Source organism: Natrix helvetica (assembly GCF_964273705.1).
Source record: "Natrix helvetica genome assembly, chromosome: 3".
Classification (NCBI taxonomy): domain Eukaryota; kingdom Metazoa; phylum Chordata; class Lepidosauria; order Squamata; family Natricidae; genus Natrix; species Natrix helvetica.
In genome coordinates, this window is record NC_138549.1 from 3,102,369 (window position 1) to 3,122,150 (window position 19,782).

Sequence of the window (19,782 nt, forward strand, 5' to 3'; positions counted from 1 at the left end):
ATATTATCCCAGCACACGGGGGTTACCTTTGTTGACCCTGGAAGATCTAGGAAAGCTACAGCGAGTTGGATGGTTTGATGAGAGCCGGTTTGCTTTAGTGGTTAAGACACCAGGCTAGAAAGCCGTGAGTTCTAGTCCCACCCTGGCCATGAAAGCCAGCTGGGTGACTTTGGGCCAATGGCTGGCAGAATGACAGGTTGAACAATTAATCAGCCTCCAGAAGTTGTGGGAGTTCCAACACTGGGAGTTTTTAAGGAGAGATTAGATACCCATTTGTCTGAAACGGTGTAGGGTTTCCTGCTCTAGCAGGGGGCTGGACTAGAAAACCTCCAAGGTCCCTTCCAGCTCTGTTATTCTGTTATCCCTAGAATACAGGTATTATTTGTGCAATCATCTCCTCCTTCTCCTCCTCCCTTCTTCCTCCTCCTCTTCCTCTTTGCAAACCCCACTCCCTTCTAGCACTAAATATACTACTTAGTTGGGTAATGAAAAGTCTTGTAGGAAATCACCAAGCTCAGAGAGCACCAAGGACCCCACAGTCGTACCCCCCCTCCTCCTCTCCATAAACCCCACTTCCTTCTTGAACTGATGACGTTATCTAGTTGGGTAAATGAAATGTCTGCAAGAAAACCATCAAACTCAGTGCACCAAGGACCCCACACTCCTCCTCTTCCCCCTCTTTCTCCTCCTCTCTGCAAACCCCACTTCTTTCTAGCACTGATGATGTTCCCTATTTGGGTTGTGAAACGTCTGAAAGAAAGCCACCAAGCTCAGAGAGCATCAAGGACCCCACAGTCGTCCTCCTCTTCCTCCTCCTCCTCTCCACAATCCCCACTCCCTTCCAGCACTGAATATGTTACTTAGTTAGGTAATAAAATGTCTGCAACCAAACAACCAGAGAGCATCGATGACCCCACAGTCCTCCTCCTCCTCCTCCTCCTCCTCCTCCTCCTCCTCCTCCTCCTCCATCTCCATTTTTTATTCTACATTAATATGCTCCCGTAGCTCTTGAAAAGCCTCCCCATTTGCAGGGTGGTGAGCGATTCAGCAACCAACATAATAGACGAAGCGCAGCTCTCCCTACACAGCCACAAAACCCACGGCGTTGGCGTTCCGTTCCCTGGAGCCAAACGAGCAAGGCGTATTTACCAAGCCCTCCTCTTTCTCCCGCGAATGCTTGAAGACCGAGTCGCTTTGCGCCCGTGTCCGTGTTTTAGCGGCGTCTCGCTCCTCCCCTTCCCTAAAGATTTCTTTTTGCGGCCTCTGTTTCTCCCGAACAGCTGGGCGATCCGTCCATCTTTCCCGCCGTCATCGTGGAACACGTGCCGAGCGCCAATCTCCTGAACAATTACTCGGGCTTGTCTTGCGTGGCGGAACCGAGCGACATCATAACCGAGAATTCTCTGGACGTGGCGGAGGAGGAAATTATAGAAGATGACGACATCACCCTTACAGGTGTGTGTAAAAACATTCCAGGTGAAGACTCCGTGACTCAGCCGGGTGGGGTTTGCATCCGAGCCGAAGTTGTAGTTTACTTACTTTGATGATCGTCTTTATTTGGGTCCGTTCCCTACCCAAAGGTATATTCTGTACGGTTAAAAGTCTGTAGAGGTTCTCAAGTCATCTAGGTCCTGGTTGTCCCAAAGGGGCTTTTTGTCAGGAGGCAACTGGACCTTCTTGTTTTTTTCCTTTTGAAGCCCTTTCGCTCCTCATCCAAGAAGCTTCTTCAGCTCTGACTGGATTGGGGTGGGTGGGAAGGGAGGATTTATATTTTCTTGCAGACAAAGCTGGTCATTTGCATCCTTTTAGAGGGTCGTTGAGGCCACTTGGAGGTTTCTCTGTGTCCTCAGGGTCCCCCCGAGTGGTGCAAATGGTTCCTGTAGCCTGCAGTCCCCCCACCCCCCTCTGGAAATCCATTCCTCCTCCCACACCCTTCAAAGGGTTTTCATCCCAAATTGTATAGCTCAAAGTCTGTAGAGCAGGGGTGTCCAAACTTGGGAACTTTAAGACTTGTGGACTTCAACTCCCAGAATTCCCCAGCCTGGCTGGGGAATTCTGGGAGTTGAAGTCCACAAGTCTTAAAGTTCCCAAGTTTGGACATCCCTGCTGTAGAGATTCTCCGCCATCCAGGTCACGGTTGTCCCAAAGGGGCTTTTTCAGGAGACAACTGGACTTTCTTATCAACAACCCCCAAGAAGGATGCAAATGACCAGCTGTCTGCAAGGAATATCAGTCCTTCCACCCCACAACCAGGCAGAGAGCCACTTGCTAACATTTTTTTCAATCCCACCCCTGCTATCAGGTTATTGGATTTCCTGCCAGTTTGGACCATTGATCAGCCTTCAAAAGTCATGGGTGCTCCAACACTGGGAAGTTTTTAAGAAGAGACTGGGCAGCCATTTGTCAGAAATGGTAGCGGTGGGTTGGACTAGAAGACCTCCAAGGTCCCATCCAGCTGTTATTCTGTTATTTTGAGCAGGAGGAGAGAAGGGCTTCCTGCCTGAGCAGGGGGCTGGATGAGAAGACCTCCAAGGTCCCTCCCAGCTCTGTTATTCTGTGATCACTAAAAAAAAAGAGACCGATGGCCATTTTCCACATACTTTTGAGGGTCACAACCCCTTGACCACCTTCCCAGGCATTGGGGTCTGCTCATATAATGGTAAGATGTGTCGTCTGATTTTGTTTCCTCTTCGTGTTAAGTCGTGCTGACTTTGTTCTCTTGGCAGTAGCTTTTTTTTCCCCTAAATTGGAAGCTATTAAATTTTGAAAACAAATCAGCTGAATTACCAGTATCTTTGTCAATATCCGTTTGTGATACTGACATCTTAGCTTCCCTCTCTGCCTCTCCCTTTCAGTTCCTCCTAAATATTATTCTCTCGGTCTGCTCCAAAATAGTATATTCTTAGATTAGTGGACCCTGTCTTAAAATCTCCCATCAGACTTAATTTTCTTTTTTTTTAAAAAAAAATTCTGACTGGCTAGTCAGTAGGGGAAAAAAACAACAGACAAGGATATTTATTTATAGGTTAAAGTGAATAAGTTGTTTATTGAAAATATTTTTAGGGTTTTGAAAAGAAAACAACATATCCATCAGCTCTCGTTCTCCCCTCCCCTCCCCCATTTCTAACTGCCACTAGACTATCCATGACGCGTTGGTTCATCTTTCCAGAGATATTTCTTTACCTGACACTGTTTGTGTAGCTGAAACAGACAGTTGTTGCAACAGGGTTCTAGATGTGTTGTGGACTGCAAAGAAAGAAAACAGCAGTTTGAAAATAAAAGTTGTTTTTTGCTCTTTGCTAAGAAAAAAGGGAGGGAAGAAGGAAGGAAGGAAGAGCAGGCAGGCAGGGAGGAAGGAATGAAAGAAGAGAGTGGAAGGGAGGGAGGAAGGAGGAAGAGAGGGATGGGGGAAGGGAGAAAGGAAGGAAAGAAAGAAGAGAAGAGGGAGGGGAGAAGGAATGGGAGGAAGGAAGGAACAAACGGAGGAAGGAAGGAAGAGGGGAGGGAGTATTGGGAGGAACAAAGGAGGGAGGGAGAAAGGAAGGAAAGAAGAGGGTGGAAGGAGAAAAGGAAGGGAGGAAGGAGGAGATGGAGGGAGGAAGGGAGAAAGGAAGGGAGGAAAGAGGAAAGTAAGGAGGGAGGGAGAAAGGAAGGGAGGAAAGAAGAAGCGAGTGGAAGGAAGACAGGAGGAGAGGGAGGAAAGGAGAGAGGGAGGTAGGAAAGAAGACGAGAGTGGAAGAAGGAAGGGAGAAGGAGAGGGAGGAAGGGAGAAGGAAAGAAGGAAAGAAGAGAAGGGGGAGGGAGGGGAGAAGGAATGGCAGGACTGAAGGGAAGGAAGAGTGGAAGGAAGGGAGGAAGAAGAAAGGAAGGAAGAAGAGAGGGAGGAATGGGAGGAAGGAAGGAAAGAAGACGAGAGTGGGAGGAAGGGAGGAAGGAGGAGGAGAGGGAGGGAGAAAGGAAGGAAAGAAGAAAGCAATAAGGGAGGAAGAAAAAAAGAGAGGAGGGAGGGGGAAAGGGAGGGACATACCCTTTTTGAAAGAGCTCTATGCTTACACCCAGGAACCATTTTTGCGCACTGGGCCTGAGTGCTTAACTCGGCTTGCTTTAAAACAACAACAGAGCTCCATAAATCCCTGTTTATGTTCCTGTTTTGACTTTTTTAAAGAATGAAATTGGAGTCTCTTATTTGCACGAGCCGAGAGCCGGAAAAAATAGTCTTTGGCTCCTGAGGGGTTTCAACATGTATTATTCTGGAATAGACGGCATTGCGACCTACTGATAAATTCTGCTCAAATTCGACTTTGCGATGCCATTTGGGTATTACCTGTTCAAAGGACAAAGACAGATTAACTCCAGGAGGGGACACAAATTCATTAAGCGAGACTTATCAATTCTGGGATTGCAGCCTCTGCTCCTGTTTGTTCAGAAATCCAGTGGTTTCCGTGTGGTCTCCTTGGTACGATAACTTCTTCATTTTTCTCAGGTCCCTTATATTTCTATTTTTTAAGTCAGCGCTAATGCAGACTTTAAGGTCCTTCCTTTGGCGGTCAGGAAGTCTGTAAACAATATCCTGATAGCATTTAAGGGAGCCCATCCGATAATTAGCTGGGAGTGATGGTGTGGCCTAGAGGTGGCTCTGTCGCCTCACAATCAGGGCTGTGAGTTCGATCCTAGGTAGAGGCAGATATTTCTCTCTCTCTGGGCACGATGAGAATACATCCGCTGAACGAAACTCCGCATTGGCGACAGGAAGGGCATCCGGCCAGTTAAACAATCTGCTTGCTTCATTCAGTTGTCCAGACTCCACCACGCAAGAGATTATGGGGTCATTAAAAGACGAGGCCAAGGGTCATCAGACAATTAGCTGAAATATGCAGTACAGATAGTTGTCGACGTACAACCAACACTGAGCCCATCATTTATGTTGTTAAGTGAGGAATTTGTTAAGGGAGTCTTGCCCCATTTTACGACTTTTGCTAAGCAAATCGCTGACATTGTTAAGTTAGTCACACAGTTGTTAAGGGAATCTGCCTTCCCCGTTGACTGGTTGGAAAGTTGCAAAAGGGGATCCCGTGACCCCGGGACACTGCAACCGTCATAAGTACATGCCAGTTGCCAACCATTCTGAATTTTGATCATGTGACCATGGAAATGCCCCAACGGTGGTGGTTTCTTCTTCTTCTTCTTCTTCTTCTTCTTCTTCTTCTTCTTCTTCTTCTTCTTCTTCTTCTTCTTCTTCTTCTTCTTCTTCTTCTCCTCCTCCTCCTCCTCCTCCTCCTCCTTCCTCCTCCTCCTCTTCCTTCTCCTCCTCCTCCTCCTCCTCCTCCTCCTCCCCCCCCATATCCATCATTGTAAGTAGGTGATCCTATTTTTATCACCAACCCCATGAAAAAGTGCTGCTGAGTTTTGTTCAAACCAGTCCCTTAGATGTTGAAGCCATGTGTCAACTTATCAAGCACTTCCATGTCTGTTATTGAGTTGCCATGGGAGAAAAGGAGAAGACATTCCATGCATACCTTCGGCTAGAGTCGGATCTCAGATTACCACAGCAGCCTTGTGAGGCATGTAATTCTACAACCTGCTGGAGCACCTCGTTGGATAATGTGATTTATGACACAGACTGAGGGGAGGGGGGAGACAGGAGCAAAGTTCAGCCGTAACTTACGTGAGGTCAGATCTGACTCCGCTTGGGTATTGGGCATTGCCGAAATGTTGTTCCTAATAAATGTCTGGATTTCTTTTGAAACTTGGCTCAAGGCTCATAAATGAATTAGGGCATCTTTCGGAAACCTGACAGAGAATCAGATCTGACCTCACGTAACCTTACGACATGATGTTCTTTTTCTGCCTGGACCTCGTTTGTCTTCAGTCTTTTCCTGGAGAATTAAGTGAAGTATGTCGCATTTTTCTGGGTGTCGCATCACATTTCATTATAGTAGACATACCCCAATTCCTGCAAATGTTCTTTATATGTTTTAGCCTCCAGTCCCCTAACCAGCTTTGTTGGTCTGTTCTGCATTCTTTCTAGAGTCTTAACATACATTTTTTACATCGTGGTGACCAAAACTTCTTCCGACTGATTGGTGGGGAAATGGAAGGATTTAAATTCCTTGCAGTCTTCTGGTTGTTAGTATTCTTTCTGGGAATCACGGAGGCTCCGTGGATAGATAAACAGAGAAGCCTCCCAAGTGGCCTCCACGATTCTCTGAAAGAACACTAACGACCAGATGACTGCAAGGAATATAAACCCTTCCACCCACCACACGTCAGCAGAACCGAAGAGGCTTCTTGGGGCGAGAAGCGAAACGTCTTCAAGGGAAAACAAGGAAAGTCCACTTGCCTCTTGGAAAAAAAAGAAACACCTCTGGGTCAACCCATGGCCTGGAGGGACCGAGACAAACTGTTCTGACCGAGGCTTCACCAAATCACGAAGCAGATTTTGCAATCCTTGTCCCGACAAAAGCTGTTTTTATTAAGCTCATGTGAATTCCCCTCATTCACATCCAGCAAAGTCCCGGCAAACAGTCTTTCAAGGGTGGATGTACAACCACGGACCTTGGAAAGCTGCCAGGCCGACATCTTCCAAATGCTGTGCAAGAAAATACTTGGCAAGGAGTTTTGAGAGTCACGAACAAATTTTCACACTAATTAAATGAACAAATGGTCTCCTGCAAACTCCCCTCCCCTTTTGCTCCTCTTTTATTTCCTCTGGGAGGGGCCATTCATCGTCCACCTGTGGCCTTACTCCCCTGTTCTTTAGCTGTTCCCTTCGTCTGGCAACTGCGCATGTGCACACTGGAAACAGGCTCCAACTGTTCTTCTGCCCCACTGATCTCTGACTGCGAAGGCAGCTGATAACTGTCGGACGGCCCTGGCCCCTGCTCTGCCTCCAAGACAGAGCCTTCATCCGAGCCTTCCCCAGACTCCAGGACTGGCCCATGTTCCTCTCCAGCCTCCTCACTGTCCGAGTCTACCTCCAACTCCACTGGCCACTGGTGGGCCACAACACAAACGGAGAATATATCTTCGTTGTCTTTCATCTGCCTCTCCCTGTTTCCTTGCATTTTAGTGGAAGCATCCTGCCATAATGGAGACGAGACCATGCAAACCATTGAAGCGGCTGAAGCTCTTCTCAACATGGATTCCCCAGGTCCAATGTTGGACGAGAAAAGATCAGGTGAGCCTCAAGAGCTGGGACAAAATAAATAAATAAAAATAAATTCTGCGTGGTTTTGCAAAACTCGGTTGAGCGAAGACATTGCAAAAAAAAAAAAAAAAAAAGCTTTAATTTTTAGGCAGGTTGTCTTGATAGGTTTAGAACGACCTTTTAGTAAAAGCTGGGGCAGAAATATCAATTCCTTGCTAAATTTTTCAGGTTTCTAAGCATAATCTTTTCCATGGTGGTAGTCTGGGTGGCTCAGGCGCTGAGCTTGTGTATCAGAAAGGTTGGCAGTTTGGCAGTTCGAATCCCGAGCGCTGCGTAACAGAGCGAGCTCCCGTTACTTGTCCCAGCTTCTGCCAACCTAGCAATTTGAAAGCACTTAAAAATGCAAGTAGAAAAACAGGAACCACCTTTGGTGGGAAGGTAACAGCGTTCTGTGCGCCTACGGTCTTTAGCCATGCTGGCCACATGACCACGGAGACGTCTTCGGACAGTGCTGGCTCTTTGGCTTTGAAAAGGAGATGAGCAGCGCCCTCTAGAGTCAGGAACTATTAGCACCTATGTACGAGAGGAGCCTTTAGTCTGGGGAAGAAAAAGCAAGATTAAGCTCTTAATCTGTGTGTGTGTGTTTTAAAATTTATATTAATTAAATTTCTTAAGCTTGGATTCCCATTTAAATTAATGAAATGTGAAAATGTTTATAGTGTTGACTGGAGCATGTTCAAATATTTAACATTCATAAAACGTTCTTTTTCCCCCACCCCTTCCTTCCCCTTGCATTCACAGTGCAATTACATGTCCAAATTATGACTGATTCATTTATCTTCATTTTGTTCCAATCCACACACATTCACACGCCTCAGTCATTTCAATATATTGGGGGAATGATTAGACTTTTGAGTTCAGCTCTTTGTTCTATTTGTATGCCAGCTAGAGTGTCCCGTGGAACTATATTTATTTCCCCCTTTTGTTTTTTTAAGGTGAAGCAGCAAAGAATCAAAAACAGCTTAACCGAAAGTTACTTTTAAAACGGCGACTTAGAAAACCAGAATTGTTTACAGGACTACGATTGGGGAGATCTAAATTCAATTTTCCCTCTTAGCCATGAAGTTCCCTTAGGAATTTGATCCCATCGTAGTCTTTTAGTCTATCCACACTCAGAGAATTATTATTTTTTGGGATAACAGGATCCTTTGATCTCCCAAAGGGAAGATGACATTACAACCGTTTGTTTATTGCCACGGCACTGAAAAAGCTGACTTATGACTGTTTTTCATCCTTATGGCCTTTGCAGCAGCTCCATGATCACGTGATCAAAATTGACACGCTTGGCAAAGGGGTTCATACTTACAACCGTTGCTGTGTCACGGGGTCACACGATCCCCTTTTGCGACCTTTGACGAGCAAAATCCATGGGGAAGACAGATTCAATTAACAGTCGTGTTACTGACTTACCAACTGCAGTGATTCGGTTAACAATTCTGGCAAGAAAGGTCATAAAATGGGGCGAAACTCACTTAACCACTGTCTCACTTAACAACTGAAATTTCGGGCTCCGTTGTGGCAATAAGTTGAGGACTTACTTATTTTGACTTTTTTATATTAGTCAGATAAAACAATTTACGTTCACTGCTCTGTTTGGGAGACTTCGCCCATGAAAAGTCTCGCCGCCTGCTTGTTACAACCTCTAGTAGAATCTTTACAAAGGTTTAGTGACTCTCCTGTTGTTTTTCCGAAGCCCACGTGTTTGATGCCGAGGATGACGTCGAAGCTGCTCCTATCACTCACGTGTCGGTCACTCTGGATGGCATCCCAGAAGTAGTAGAGGTTCATCAAATCCAGGAGTCATTTTCTGAATCGCCCAATACCCCCGAACAACCAAAGAAGAGAAGAGGTAAAGAAGAAAGTAGAAAGGGGGTATTCAAGAAGTGGCTTAAAGCAGGGGTGAAATGCTTCCGGCTCTGACTGGTTCGCCCGAACCAGTAGTAAAAATACTACTGATTCGCCTGAACCGGTAGTAAAATAAATAAAACCGGTTCGGACGATCAGCTGTGACGCACGATTTATATTAGCTATAAAGCAGGATTTCGCTGACTTTACCTTTTTGAGGCTGTGCACATACGCACTCACATTGCTACTGAACCGATAGCAAAGGTAAGTGGGATTTCAGCCCTGATTTATTGTACTTTACATGCACGTGTTAAGGACATTCTCACAGTGGTTAGAATGTCGCATTGCAGGCTGACTGCCCACTGCCAGGAAGTTCGATCCTGACCGGCTCAAGGTTGACTCAGCCTTCCGTCCTTCCGAAGTCAGTTAAATGAGGACCCAGATTGTTGGGGGCAAGAGGCTGACTTTGTAAACTACTTAGAAAGGGCCGTAAAAGCACTGTGAAGCGGTATAGAAGTCTAAGTGCTATTGCCTGTCCTTCCTTCCTTCCTTCCTTCCTTCCTTCCTTCCTCCCTCCCTCCCTCCCTTCTTTCCTTTGCAATGCCGAACTACACTAGCAGCGGTAGATCTTCCATCCAACGACCGGCCCATAGATTTCCACTGCTCTCCTCTCCTCTGCCTTCCATGCGTCAGACACTGGACCCAACTTTTCCTCCTCTTCCTCATCAGCCACCGGGGGGGCTGTTGACTCTCCATCTGGTTGACGGACGGCCTAAGGCTCCGCCTTTGTCTGTCTGTCTGTCTGTCTCTCTATCTCTCTGCCAGCTCCATTCCCTCTTCCCCCTCAGAGTTCTCAGGTTGCCTTATTCCTGACCTTTCTCCTCCTCCTCCTTCTCCAGCTGCTGGAGCGGGGCAGCCAAAAGGCCACAGCAGTTCCATCACACCAAACTATTTATTTAAGGCAGGGGTGTCCAAACTTGGGAACTTTAAGACTTGTGGACTTGCTGCCTGGGGAATTCTGGGAGTTGAAGTCCACAAGTCTTAAAGTTCCCAAGTTTGGACACCCCTGATTTAAGGCAATCGTTTGTGTTGGAAGACCAGGAAGATCATAAAGTAACATGAACATTAACGATGATTAGCATTTTTACTCTGATTTTTTTTAAATAACAGTTTTGCTCTAAAATTGTAAACTTGAAACTCCGATACGGGACTTAAAAGGCGCCTTGCAATTTGGTTTACTAAACATTTGGTAGAAAGAAGGACTTGACTGGTTAATGTCCCCCCCCCCCCCCCCCGCTCTAGTTCCCCTTAGGAATTTTTTTCTGTAACCACTGCTTTTTTTTTTTGCAGGGAAGAAACCCAAAGTTCCTCGGCCGGAATCGCCCAGCCTGACTCCAAATATATCTGTGAAAAAGAAGAACAAAGACGGGAAGGGTAAGGCCAGGAAGATAAGAGACTATTCGGGGTTAAATTCCGAGTGGGGCAGGAGCCAAGCGCCCCCAGGAAGATAAGGGGCCTTATCCCTTTATTTAATATTCAGGAGCTGGGAAGGAATCCAGGCGCTTTCTGGCCTTGGATGGGAAGTGAAGCGGAGGGATCACAGGGAAGGAATGGGGAGATGATCCCGGTTTAATTCCTTGGCCTTTGCTGCTCTCTCCTTCTTCTCCTTTTCTTTCTCCTTTTTCTCCTTCCCCTCTCCCTTTATTTCTCTTTCTCCTTCTTTTTCTCCTCCTCCTTCTTTTCTTTCTCCTTTTTCTCCTTCCCCTCTCCCTTTATTTCTCTTTCTCCTTTTTTTTCTCCTCCTCCTCCTTTTCTTTCTCCTTTTCTTTCTGCTTCTTTCTCCTTTTTCTCCTTCCCCTCTCCCTCATTTCTCTTTCTCGTTCTTTTTCTCCTCCTCCTCCTTTTCTTTCTCCTCTTTCTCCTTTTCATCCTCCGTCTCCTTCTCTCTTTCTCTGTCTCCTTCTCTTTTTGCTTCTTTTGCTTCTTTTTCTCTTCCTCCTCCTCCTCCTCCTCCTCCTCCTTTTCTTTATCCTTTTCTTTCTGCATCATTCTTCTTTTTCTCCAACCCCCTCCTCCTCCATTTCTCTTTTGCCTTCTTTTTCTCCTCCGTCTTCTTCTCTCTCTCTCTCTCTCTGTCTCCTTCTCTTCCTGCTTTTTTTCCTTCTTTTTCTCCTCTCTCTCCTTTTCTCTTTCTCTGTTTCCTTCTCTTCCTGCTTTTTTTCCTTCTTTTTCACTTCCTGTTCCTCCTCTGTTTCTCTTTCTCCTTCTTCCTCCTTCTTTTCCCCCTCTTCCTCCTTTTCTCTTTCTTTACCTCCTTCTCTTTCTGCTCCTTTCCCCCCTCCCCCTCCCTCTTCTTCTGCCCCTTCCTTTGTCCTTCATCGAAGGGACCCAGTCTGCCAACTCTACTGGTTGGCCAGGCAGATCCCGTGGGAGACCGATGCCATTCAAGTCACCAGGCCCTAAACTCTGGGAGGCTTTAATAGGTGACTACCAGCACCCCGAATCCCATCTGGGACTAAACTGGCAACCAGGGCAGCTTCTGAAACAGAGGTGTCACATGGGTGTATGAAGGCATGGCCAGCACTGTTTGTGCCACTGCGTTATCGGGTGGAGATTAGGTGGCAAAACCGCATGGCATCAAGAGCCTGCAAAGAAACAATAATTAGAAAGGTACTCAAATGTGCGGAGATGGACAAAATGACCATGGAGTTAAAAAAAAGAGAAGAATCGGATTATTATAAAATATGGAATACAATTTATGAGTGGCTAGAAAACAGAAGCCAAAACAGGAAATAGAAGCCTCTTTTTGTCTTTTCTAAACTAGTATTGAATAAAAATTAACCAAAGTTACTAATTACTACCAGACTTAAAGTATTGACCATAATGTAAATGTAATGGTGATACGAACAATTAATATTATTACAATTGTTAGTACAACTGTTATTACACTATTAAAGAGGTTAAAACCGAAGGCAACGTAGAACAGAGAACTACAAAAACGAAACGTGTTTGCCGATACGGAAGGCTGTAAAACTATTTTATATTGTTACGTCTGTCTTGTTTTTTTCTGTATTTGTTTCTTCTTCTTCTGTTTTTAAAGGTAAAAATGTTTAATAAAAACTATTTAAAAAAAGAAAAAGAGCCTGCAAAGATCACAGCGGTCTCTTTGCCCCTTCCCCTCTTCATTCCCCTAAGGACGCAACTTTACTCAAAAGAGTTTTGATTTGCCGTCGTCTTCGTTTCAGGGAACACCATTTACCTCTGGGAATTCCTCCTGGCGCTGCTTCAGGACAAAGCCACCTGTCCCAAATACATCAAGTGGACTCAGAGAGAAAAGGGCATTTTTAAGTTAGTCGACTCCAAGGCCGTCTCCAGGCTGTGGGGAAAGCACAAAAATAAGCCGGATATGAACTACGAGACGATGGGCAGAGCGCTCAGGTAGGTGGATTGATGGGAAACGGCACCTGCCCTCCAACGCTAAATGCTCTGGAAACCTTTTAACCTGAGCCAGGACCTCCACCCTCCAAAAATGAAATAAAATGATGATTTGTAACTCTCTGTCCCACTTGTGCGTAAGAAGTACTGCTGCAAATACAAATGGGATTGTAGAACAAATTGGAAAGGTAAATGCTTATTCAGAACGGGAAGTCCCTGACTTATGAGCACCACTGAATTTAAAACCTACGTTGCTAAGCGAGACGGTGGTTAAGCGAGTTTTAATATAATAGACAAGTTAACATTCTTCTTCTCCTCCCCTTCTCTTCCTCCTCCTCCTCCTCTCTCTCCCATCTTCTCCTCCTTCACCTCCTCCTCCTCCTCCTCCTTCCATCCTTTTCCTTCTTCTCCTTCCGCTTCTTCTCCTTATTCCTCTTCCTCGCCTCCTTCGTCTTGTCTCCTCCTCCATCTTCTTCTCCTCTTTCACCTGCTTCTCCTTCTTTCTCTTCCTCCTCCTTCTGCCTCCTCCTCCTCTTTCTCCTCCTCCTTCCTCTTCTCCTGCTTCTCCTTCACCTTCTTCTCCTCTCCCTCCATTTCTCCTTCCTCCTCCTCCTTCACCCCTTCTTTTCTTCCTCCCATTCTCCTTCTGCTTCTCCTTCTCCCTCTTCCTCTCCTCCTCCTTCTGTCTCCTCCTCCTCCCTTTTCTTCTCCTTCTCTTTAACCTCCTTCTCCTCTCCTTCCCATTGTTTTCCTCCTCCTCCTTCTGCTTCCTCCCCTCCTTCTCCTCCTCTTCTGTAGAAGCTTTGACTGGAGAAAAGAGCCTTTCTCTAGTTGAAGGGAGGCAGTGCCACCCCATGCCGCTGACACTGCCCAGATATTTCGGAAGGTGCAGTTGAACCTGCCCAAACATTTTCACCGATCAGTGCATCCTTGGGGATTAGCTACATGTTCCGTCAATTCCCTAAAATGAAACGTTTAGGAGAGTAACTTTTTCTCCCTCTCTTTTTGAAGTGGACTTGCTTTGCCTAAACCCTTGCTGTGGTTTTCCTTCTTCGAACAGATACTATTACCAAAGAGGCATTTTAGCCAAAGTAGAGGGCCAACGCTTGGTGTACCAGTTCAAGGAGATGCCAAAGGACATCATCTACATTGATGACGTAGATCCCAACTCCAGCCTCGACTCTCCGGATTCCTCTTTGCTCTCCACCCCCGGGGCCAACCGAAGCCAAGCGAGCAAAGCCAAGGCTTCTTCCAACCCAGGCTCCAAAGGATCTGGGCCCCTTTTGAAACTGCCCTTCAACGCCAAGTCCGCCAAGCTGAAGCAGCCCTTGGAGACTGTACCCCAGCCCCTGCTTCCTCCTTTGACCTCCGAAGTCTTGACGTCGATGCAGTCCAGCCATTCGCCCCACGCCGCTCAGCTTTATCGGACAGTCCATTTAATGCCGTCGGTGCAGTCCATCCAGGAAGGGCACGCGGCCGTCACCAGTAACTTGCTGGACGAATCCCTGAATCCTTCGGTTTCAAACATCAGGTGAGGAAAAACATTCGGGGAAGATCTTGGCCGTGGTTTTTCCCCGCGTCCTGCATATTCTTTTTCCTCACCCGAAAAGCCTTTGAGGCCGTCGGGAAATCTACTTTTTTTTTTTTGCCCACCGGTTGTGTGGGCGTGGCTTGGTGGGGAGGGGTGTCATGTGACCGGGTGGGTATGGCCAACCTTCCCCCACTTTTTAAAGCATTTTTTTTACTGCCACTTCAGGCAAATAGGTAGTAAAAAAATGCTTTAAAAAGTGGTGGGGGGGGGGAGGAATGGTTCCAATGATTGCACGGCTCACAGCTGATCCATTTTTTTCACTTTTTAAAGCATTTTTTCCTACCTATTCACCTGAACCGGTAGTAAAAAAAATGCTTTAAAAAGTGGGGGGGGGGAGACGATCACAGGGCAAAGCTGAGTGTCACGGAACCTTTCCCCCCCACTTTTTAATACTTTTTTTTTTTTTTTTACTATCGCTTTGGGCGAACCTTAGCATTTTTTGCTACCGTGGGATCTTCTTGCTATAGTTTGGGGCCTCTGTGAAAAATATAAAGATGCTTGGATTCTTTTAGCTTTGGGTTTTTTAATGGAGATTCTCAGTTATCTAGGACAGCGGCCGCCAACCTTTCGGGCACCAGGGACCGGTTCCATGAAGGGACGTTTTATTTTCATGGACCGGAGTGGGTGTGGTTTTGCGTGCTGCCTACATCCCGCGGATGAGGTTTCGCTTGTTTGCATGGCCCGGTTTTGGTCCACGGATCAGACTTTGGGGACTCTGATCTGGTACAGCCTGTTGTGTCTTAAAATGGCTTCTACAGTACTGGCGTAAAATGGCTTCTACTGTACAGCGCAGTGGAGTTGCCATGGTAACGGCTTCACAGTACTCCACAAGGGGGCTCCCTCTGGTAAGCAGGAAAATCCAACATTAGAAATTACGTTTGGTCCGGACATTTTCCCCCTATAAATAAATCCCTGGGCAACACCAGGTTATTGGCTAATTAAGAATAAAGAGCAGGAGAGCTGAAGAACAAATGTTTAATTTGGGGTTATTGACAGGGTAGGCCATGCATGGTTGAGTCCTATTTTCCAGCAATTCTGAATTATTCCAGCCATCTAATCCAAAGATTTATTCTTTTGCATTTAAATATAGCGTTATTTTTCATGCTCTTTTTAGGGCGGAGACTGCATGAAAACTGCAGTCCTGATTCTAATTTTAAGCGGTTTGCAATGACCGATGAGACGAGGAAAGCATTCTATGTGATCTCTTTAGCGGTGCATGTCACCTGGGCTACAGTTCCAGTGTCAGGGTCCCAAGTAAGATCCTCAACGAAAGAAGACTCCAAGAGTTGAGTTTCCTCAAAGTTCCATTTTATTAGAGATGTCCTATTGGCACATCTGGGAAAATCTGAATCTGAAAGGCTCCAGGTTTTCTCCACCCAAAGGAAAGTCCAAGCCCTTGCCCAGCACCCACATGTCCGTCACCTGGTCCAATCAGGCACCATCCAAAACTGGAGATAACTCCCAGTCACACCATGGCAGCTGCAGGGCAAGGTGTCCTTGACTCTCTGAGAAAGGAACATTATTTTGATTATACATCACCCATATTCTATATCTGTGATGGCAAACGTATGGCACGCGGGCCACAGGTGGGACGCGGGGCCCTCTCTGCAGGCACGCAAGCCATCGCCCCAGCTCAGCTCCGCCACGCATGTGTGTGTCCCTCCCACCGTCCAGCTGATTTTCGCATCTCTGCCGTGCATGCCCCGCCTTTGGTCCCAGGAGGCTGCAGGGAGGCCTCGTAGGCCCAAAATGGGGCGGGGGAAATCGTGCATGCACCGGGGCAGCGTGGGGGGAGGGTCGCATGCACATGTGTGTGGGGGTGGGAGCATGGGGGAATCATGCATGCGTGCACTTGGGATTGTGGCGTGTGGGGTGTGTGTGTCATGCGCGCATTGCATTATGGGTGCGCATGCAACAACAAAAAGGTTTCGCCATCATTGCTGTATATCAGGGGTGTCCAAACTTGGGAACTTTAAGACTTGTGGACTTCAACTCCCAGCATAGCTGGCTGGGGAATTCTGGAAGTTGAAGTCCACAAGTCTTAAAGTTCCCAAGTTTGGACACCCCTGCTGTATATAATCTTCCCACAGTAGAAAATGTGGCCAGCCTGAAGGACCAATGTAAAAAACGGCTTCCAGATCTGACATCCAGAGCTGGGGCCGTCCTGCCTTATTTAAAATATTCTAAAATATTCTCCTTTCAGTAAAAAATGAAAAAAAGTGGGCCGGATCCAGTTTTAGGGAATAGTTAAAGAAATTGAGGACTTAACAAGAGAAAATAGAGAGAATCCATTGCGAGAAAAGTTTACGATCTGGCTGGAACTCTACAGAGAGGTTGCGTTTGTTTGGCTAGCGGGGAGATGCAACCGTCACGTCCCTTGATTGAAAATTGGTACACATTTTTAATTAAAAAAAAATTAGTTTATATAAAACACAAAAGCAAATAATAGGAAAAATCAGAGGAGGGGAAAAGGGTAGAGAAAGGTGTAGAGAAGAAGGGAAAACGAAAGAAAAGGCATTGACTTCTGTCTCGCTTTGGTGCAGTAGCTCCCAGGACTTTAACGGGACTCAGTTGGTGCTGAGCCCCCAGCCTGAACAAACCTTGGTTCGGTTTTATGGTTCCAGAGCGCTAGAGCTTCTGTTTTGGCCAGGTCTGGAGCTTGGACCATTGAAAGGATCTCTGTGGCTGCAGAATGCACATTGTTGTCATTGCCTCCATTTTGTTGAAGATGTTCTTTTCTTGGGGGGCTTGATCTCCGTTGGTCTCAAAGTGCTTCATGATTCTCCAAAGTAGAAAGCTAGAACAAAGATAAGGAAGGAAGGAAGGAAGGAAGGAAGGAAGGAAGGAAGGAAGGAAGGAAGGAAGGAAGGAAGGATTGCAGAGTTGGTCAATGAGGAGGTTGGGAGGAACATAGGCCAGTCTTGGAGTCTGGGGAAGGCTCGGACGAGGGCTCTGAGATGGGGCCAAGGCCATCTGGTAGTGATGTGATGCCTCTGGAGTGTTTGGGAATCATTACGGGCTGTGAATGACCATAATTCACAGCTGTATAAATAAAAGAGAGTTTCTTGGGACTAAGATTGGGATTTATGCTTTCTCAAGGAAGCCTAGGTCAGAAAAGGAAGGAAGGAAGGAAGGAAATTATAGAGACTCCAAGAAGATGGTTTCACGTCATAGTTAATGTGTCCCTTAACAGTTAATATTAAAAGATGTTTTGTGTTGGATAATAATCAAGGGAAGTCACCTACTGCCAGTCCTGCTCCAACGTGGTCTCTTAAGTAAGAACGACCCTCAACCCCATTCAGTGTGAAAGGTTTACTTTCCTAAAAGCCAAGTGGATTACAATATAGCAAAGCCAGAACTGAGATTTGCGCGCCAAAGATTTTCCTCTTTGTCCCTTCCCATTGCTAGTTTCCCCCATTGTCCAATCCTATTCAAAGAAAACAGTTTGGGAACAGTCTCTTCAACCCTAGACTGGGCGGTCCCAGATGGGTGACCTTGAAGTTGTACGATGTGTCGTTTAGCTTTCACCCCCATCCCACTCGGCTCCCTGCCCTCCTCGTAGACTGACAGCCAGGCGTAAAATGGCAGAACTTCTGACCTACCTTATTTATCTTACTTCCATAGGACCATCCAAGCCTCAGGCCAGGTTCCCGTCGTGGTCTCCTCCGGAAACCAGCAACTGCACACCGTAACACTCCAGACAGTGCCTTTAACCACTGTGATCGCCAGCGCGGATCCGACTTCTTCGGCCACACCCCAGAAGTTTATCCTACAAGCCATCCCATCGTCGCAGCCCATGACTGTCCTAAAGGAGAACGTAGTGTTGCAGTCCTCCAAGTCGGTCTCCCCTCCATCGTCCATCGTTTTCAGCCCAGCTCAGGTCCACCAAGTCCTCACCAGCAACGTCCAGACAATTTGCAACGGGACGGTCAACGTGGCCTCCTCCTCCCCGGCTTTCAGCACCGGCACCTCCGTAGTAACTTTTACGCCCAGCGGTTCCCGTGGGGCAGCAGCCCAGCCCGCCTCCAACGCCGTCATCACTTCGGTGATCAAGGCCCCGGCAACCAAAACCGCCGTGGTGCAAGGGACGGTAAAACTGGAATCCGAAAATTCGGTTGGGGGGGAGGACGACCCCCCCTTGGAGGCGAGTTTCCACCAACAGCCGTTTGTCGTCATGGTGTCCGCTTCCAACGGGTTTTCTCCCGCGGTACATATCAAAGAGGAAAGCGAACAGTTCCAGCTGCCCAGCCCTTACGAGTAAACAAGGAGAAAAATCAATTTTATTCTTTTGCTCTTTTTCCTGAATGTGATTGAAACGCCTCCACCAATTGTGTATGTAACTTTTGATTCCAAAGCCAGGCATTATAAAGCTACCTTTTTAGAAAAATAATAATAATAATAATAATTCTCAAATTATATTTTAGAAGTAAGCTGTAGAGTTGATTTCCAGCTTTGTGGTTTCCTCCGCCGCATAAAATATTATATGTTTTGAAAAAAAAAAAGGCAAAGCATGAAGGAACATGCAGTTTATCTTTTCTTTTCTCTCTCTCTTTTTTGATCACTGTCCAAAAATTCTAAATTTCTGTATTATTTGTCTTCTCTTGCATAATAATGTAACCAGCGCTTTCAAGCAATAGCTATTTTCAGGAGGGCGTTTTTTTTTTTTTTTCATGCTGTTATCTGACTTTTTAAAAAAAAGTAAATTCCAAAGATCTTTTTACTCAATGTACTTAGAATATATTTTGTTTTATATGGATATATAAAGCAATGGGCGATCAGATCTTCGTTCGTTCAGTTGCCTTTTGCCCCAGAGAGAAATCGTTTTGCAAATTAGAAGCATTTCCCTTCTATTAACAAGATAGTTTCCACCACTTATGCATTCTATTTACTATATATTTTCTATTCTAAGATGGACAATATCTTTGATAATGTGGCTCGCCAAAACGGGAGCCGTCACTACAGGTGCAATTATTTTTTCAGACCACTTAAAACTTTTTGAGGCATAAAGAAACGTGCTGATTTTGTTTTTTTTGCAATTATTTTTATAAGGAAATGAAAAATAGAACTATATGGGACTTAACCCGAGTATTTTGAGATTAAAATATTTCTACAAAGTACCTTTTCTATTGTAAATATGTAATTTAATTTCTCAAAAAGATTTTTTTTTCATAAGAAAAAGATATTTCCATAGAACAATATTTTATAGATACAAATAAGATTATTATGTTTAGAGCTCTAAAGTTATATGTATTCATGTATTGCAGAGTGAATTTGTATTTAAAAGGAAAAAAAATGAAATTGTGGGATCTCTTGAAGCTGTTTCCTCTTTTTTGTATTTTAATTGGTTTATCATGAAAATAAATCAAGTACAACATCATGGTATCTTTGTCTTTCTCTGTCTGAAATCTGATATTATGGTAAGCATTCATAAGTTAGGCCTGTAATGAAATACTCTGTGCAAGAAGGAATCAGATTTAAGATACAGAGTCTTTATTATTTTGCCCCCCCCCCCCCCCAAATGCCTTTAAGCTATGTCCTTATTGTTTAACATCAAGCCGAGCTAAGAATCAAGAGTGAGAAATTTAACATAAGGAACCTACGAAGCCTTGGGAACTGGCAGTAATGGTTTGGTAAATAAATTAATTATTGGCTGTGTTCATCTCTGATCTACTTTGCATATATTAAAAAGGATATAGCATCATGT

General features: G+C 45.6%; 1 protein-coding gene across 3 annotated transcripts in view; it reads left to right on the top strand.

Moving 5' to 3' along the window:
* Window positions 1–19,452, top strand: part of ELF1 (E74 like ETS transcription factor 1) — a 77,791-nt gene extending 58,339 nt beyond the window's left edge. For all 3 annotated transcript variants that reach the window (XM_081948703.1, XM_081948705.1, XM_081948704.1), the window contains exons 3-9: window positions 1,281–1,455; window positions 7,070–7,177; window positions 8,901–9,056; window positions 10,403–10,486; window positions 12,298–12,490; window positions 13,548–14,018; window positions 17,703–19,452. In XM_081948703.1, coding sequence (XP_081804829.1) covers window positions 1,281–1,455; window positions 7,070–7,177; window positions 8,901–9,056; window positions 10,403–10,486; window positions 12,298–12,490; window positions 13,548–14,018; window positions 17,703–18,339 — 1,824 coding nt within the window. In that variant the 3' untranslated portion in view covers window positions 18,340–19,452. The remainder of the gene's footprint in view (window positions 1–1,280; window positions 1,456–7,069; window positions 7,178–8,900; window positions 9,057–10,402; window positions 10,487–12,297; window positions 12,491–13,547; window positions 14,019–17,702) is intronic.
* The last annotated feature ends 330 nt before the right edge of the window (window positions 19,453–19,782 follow it).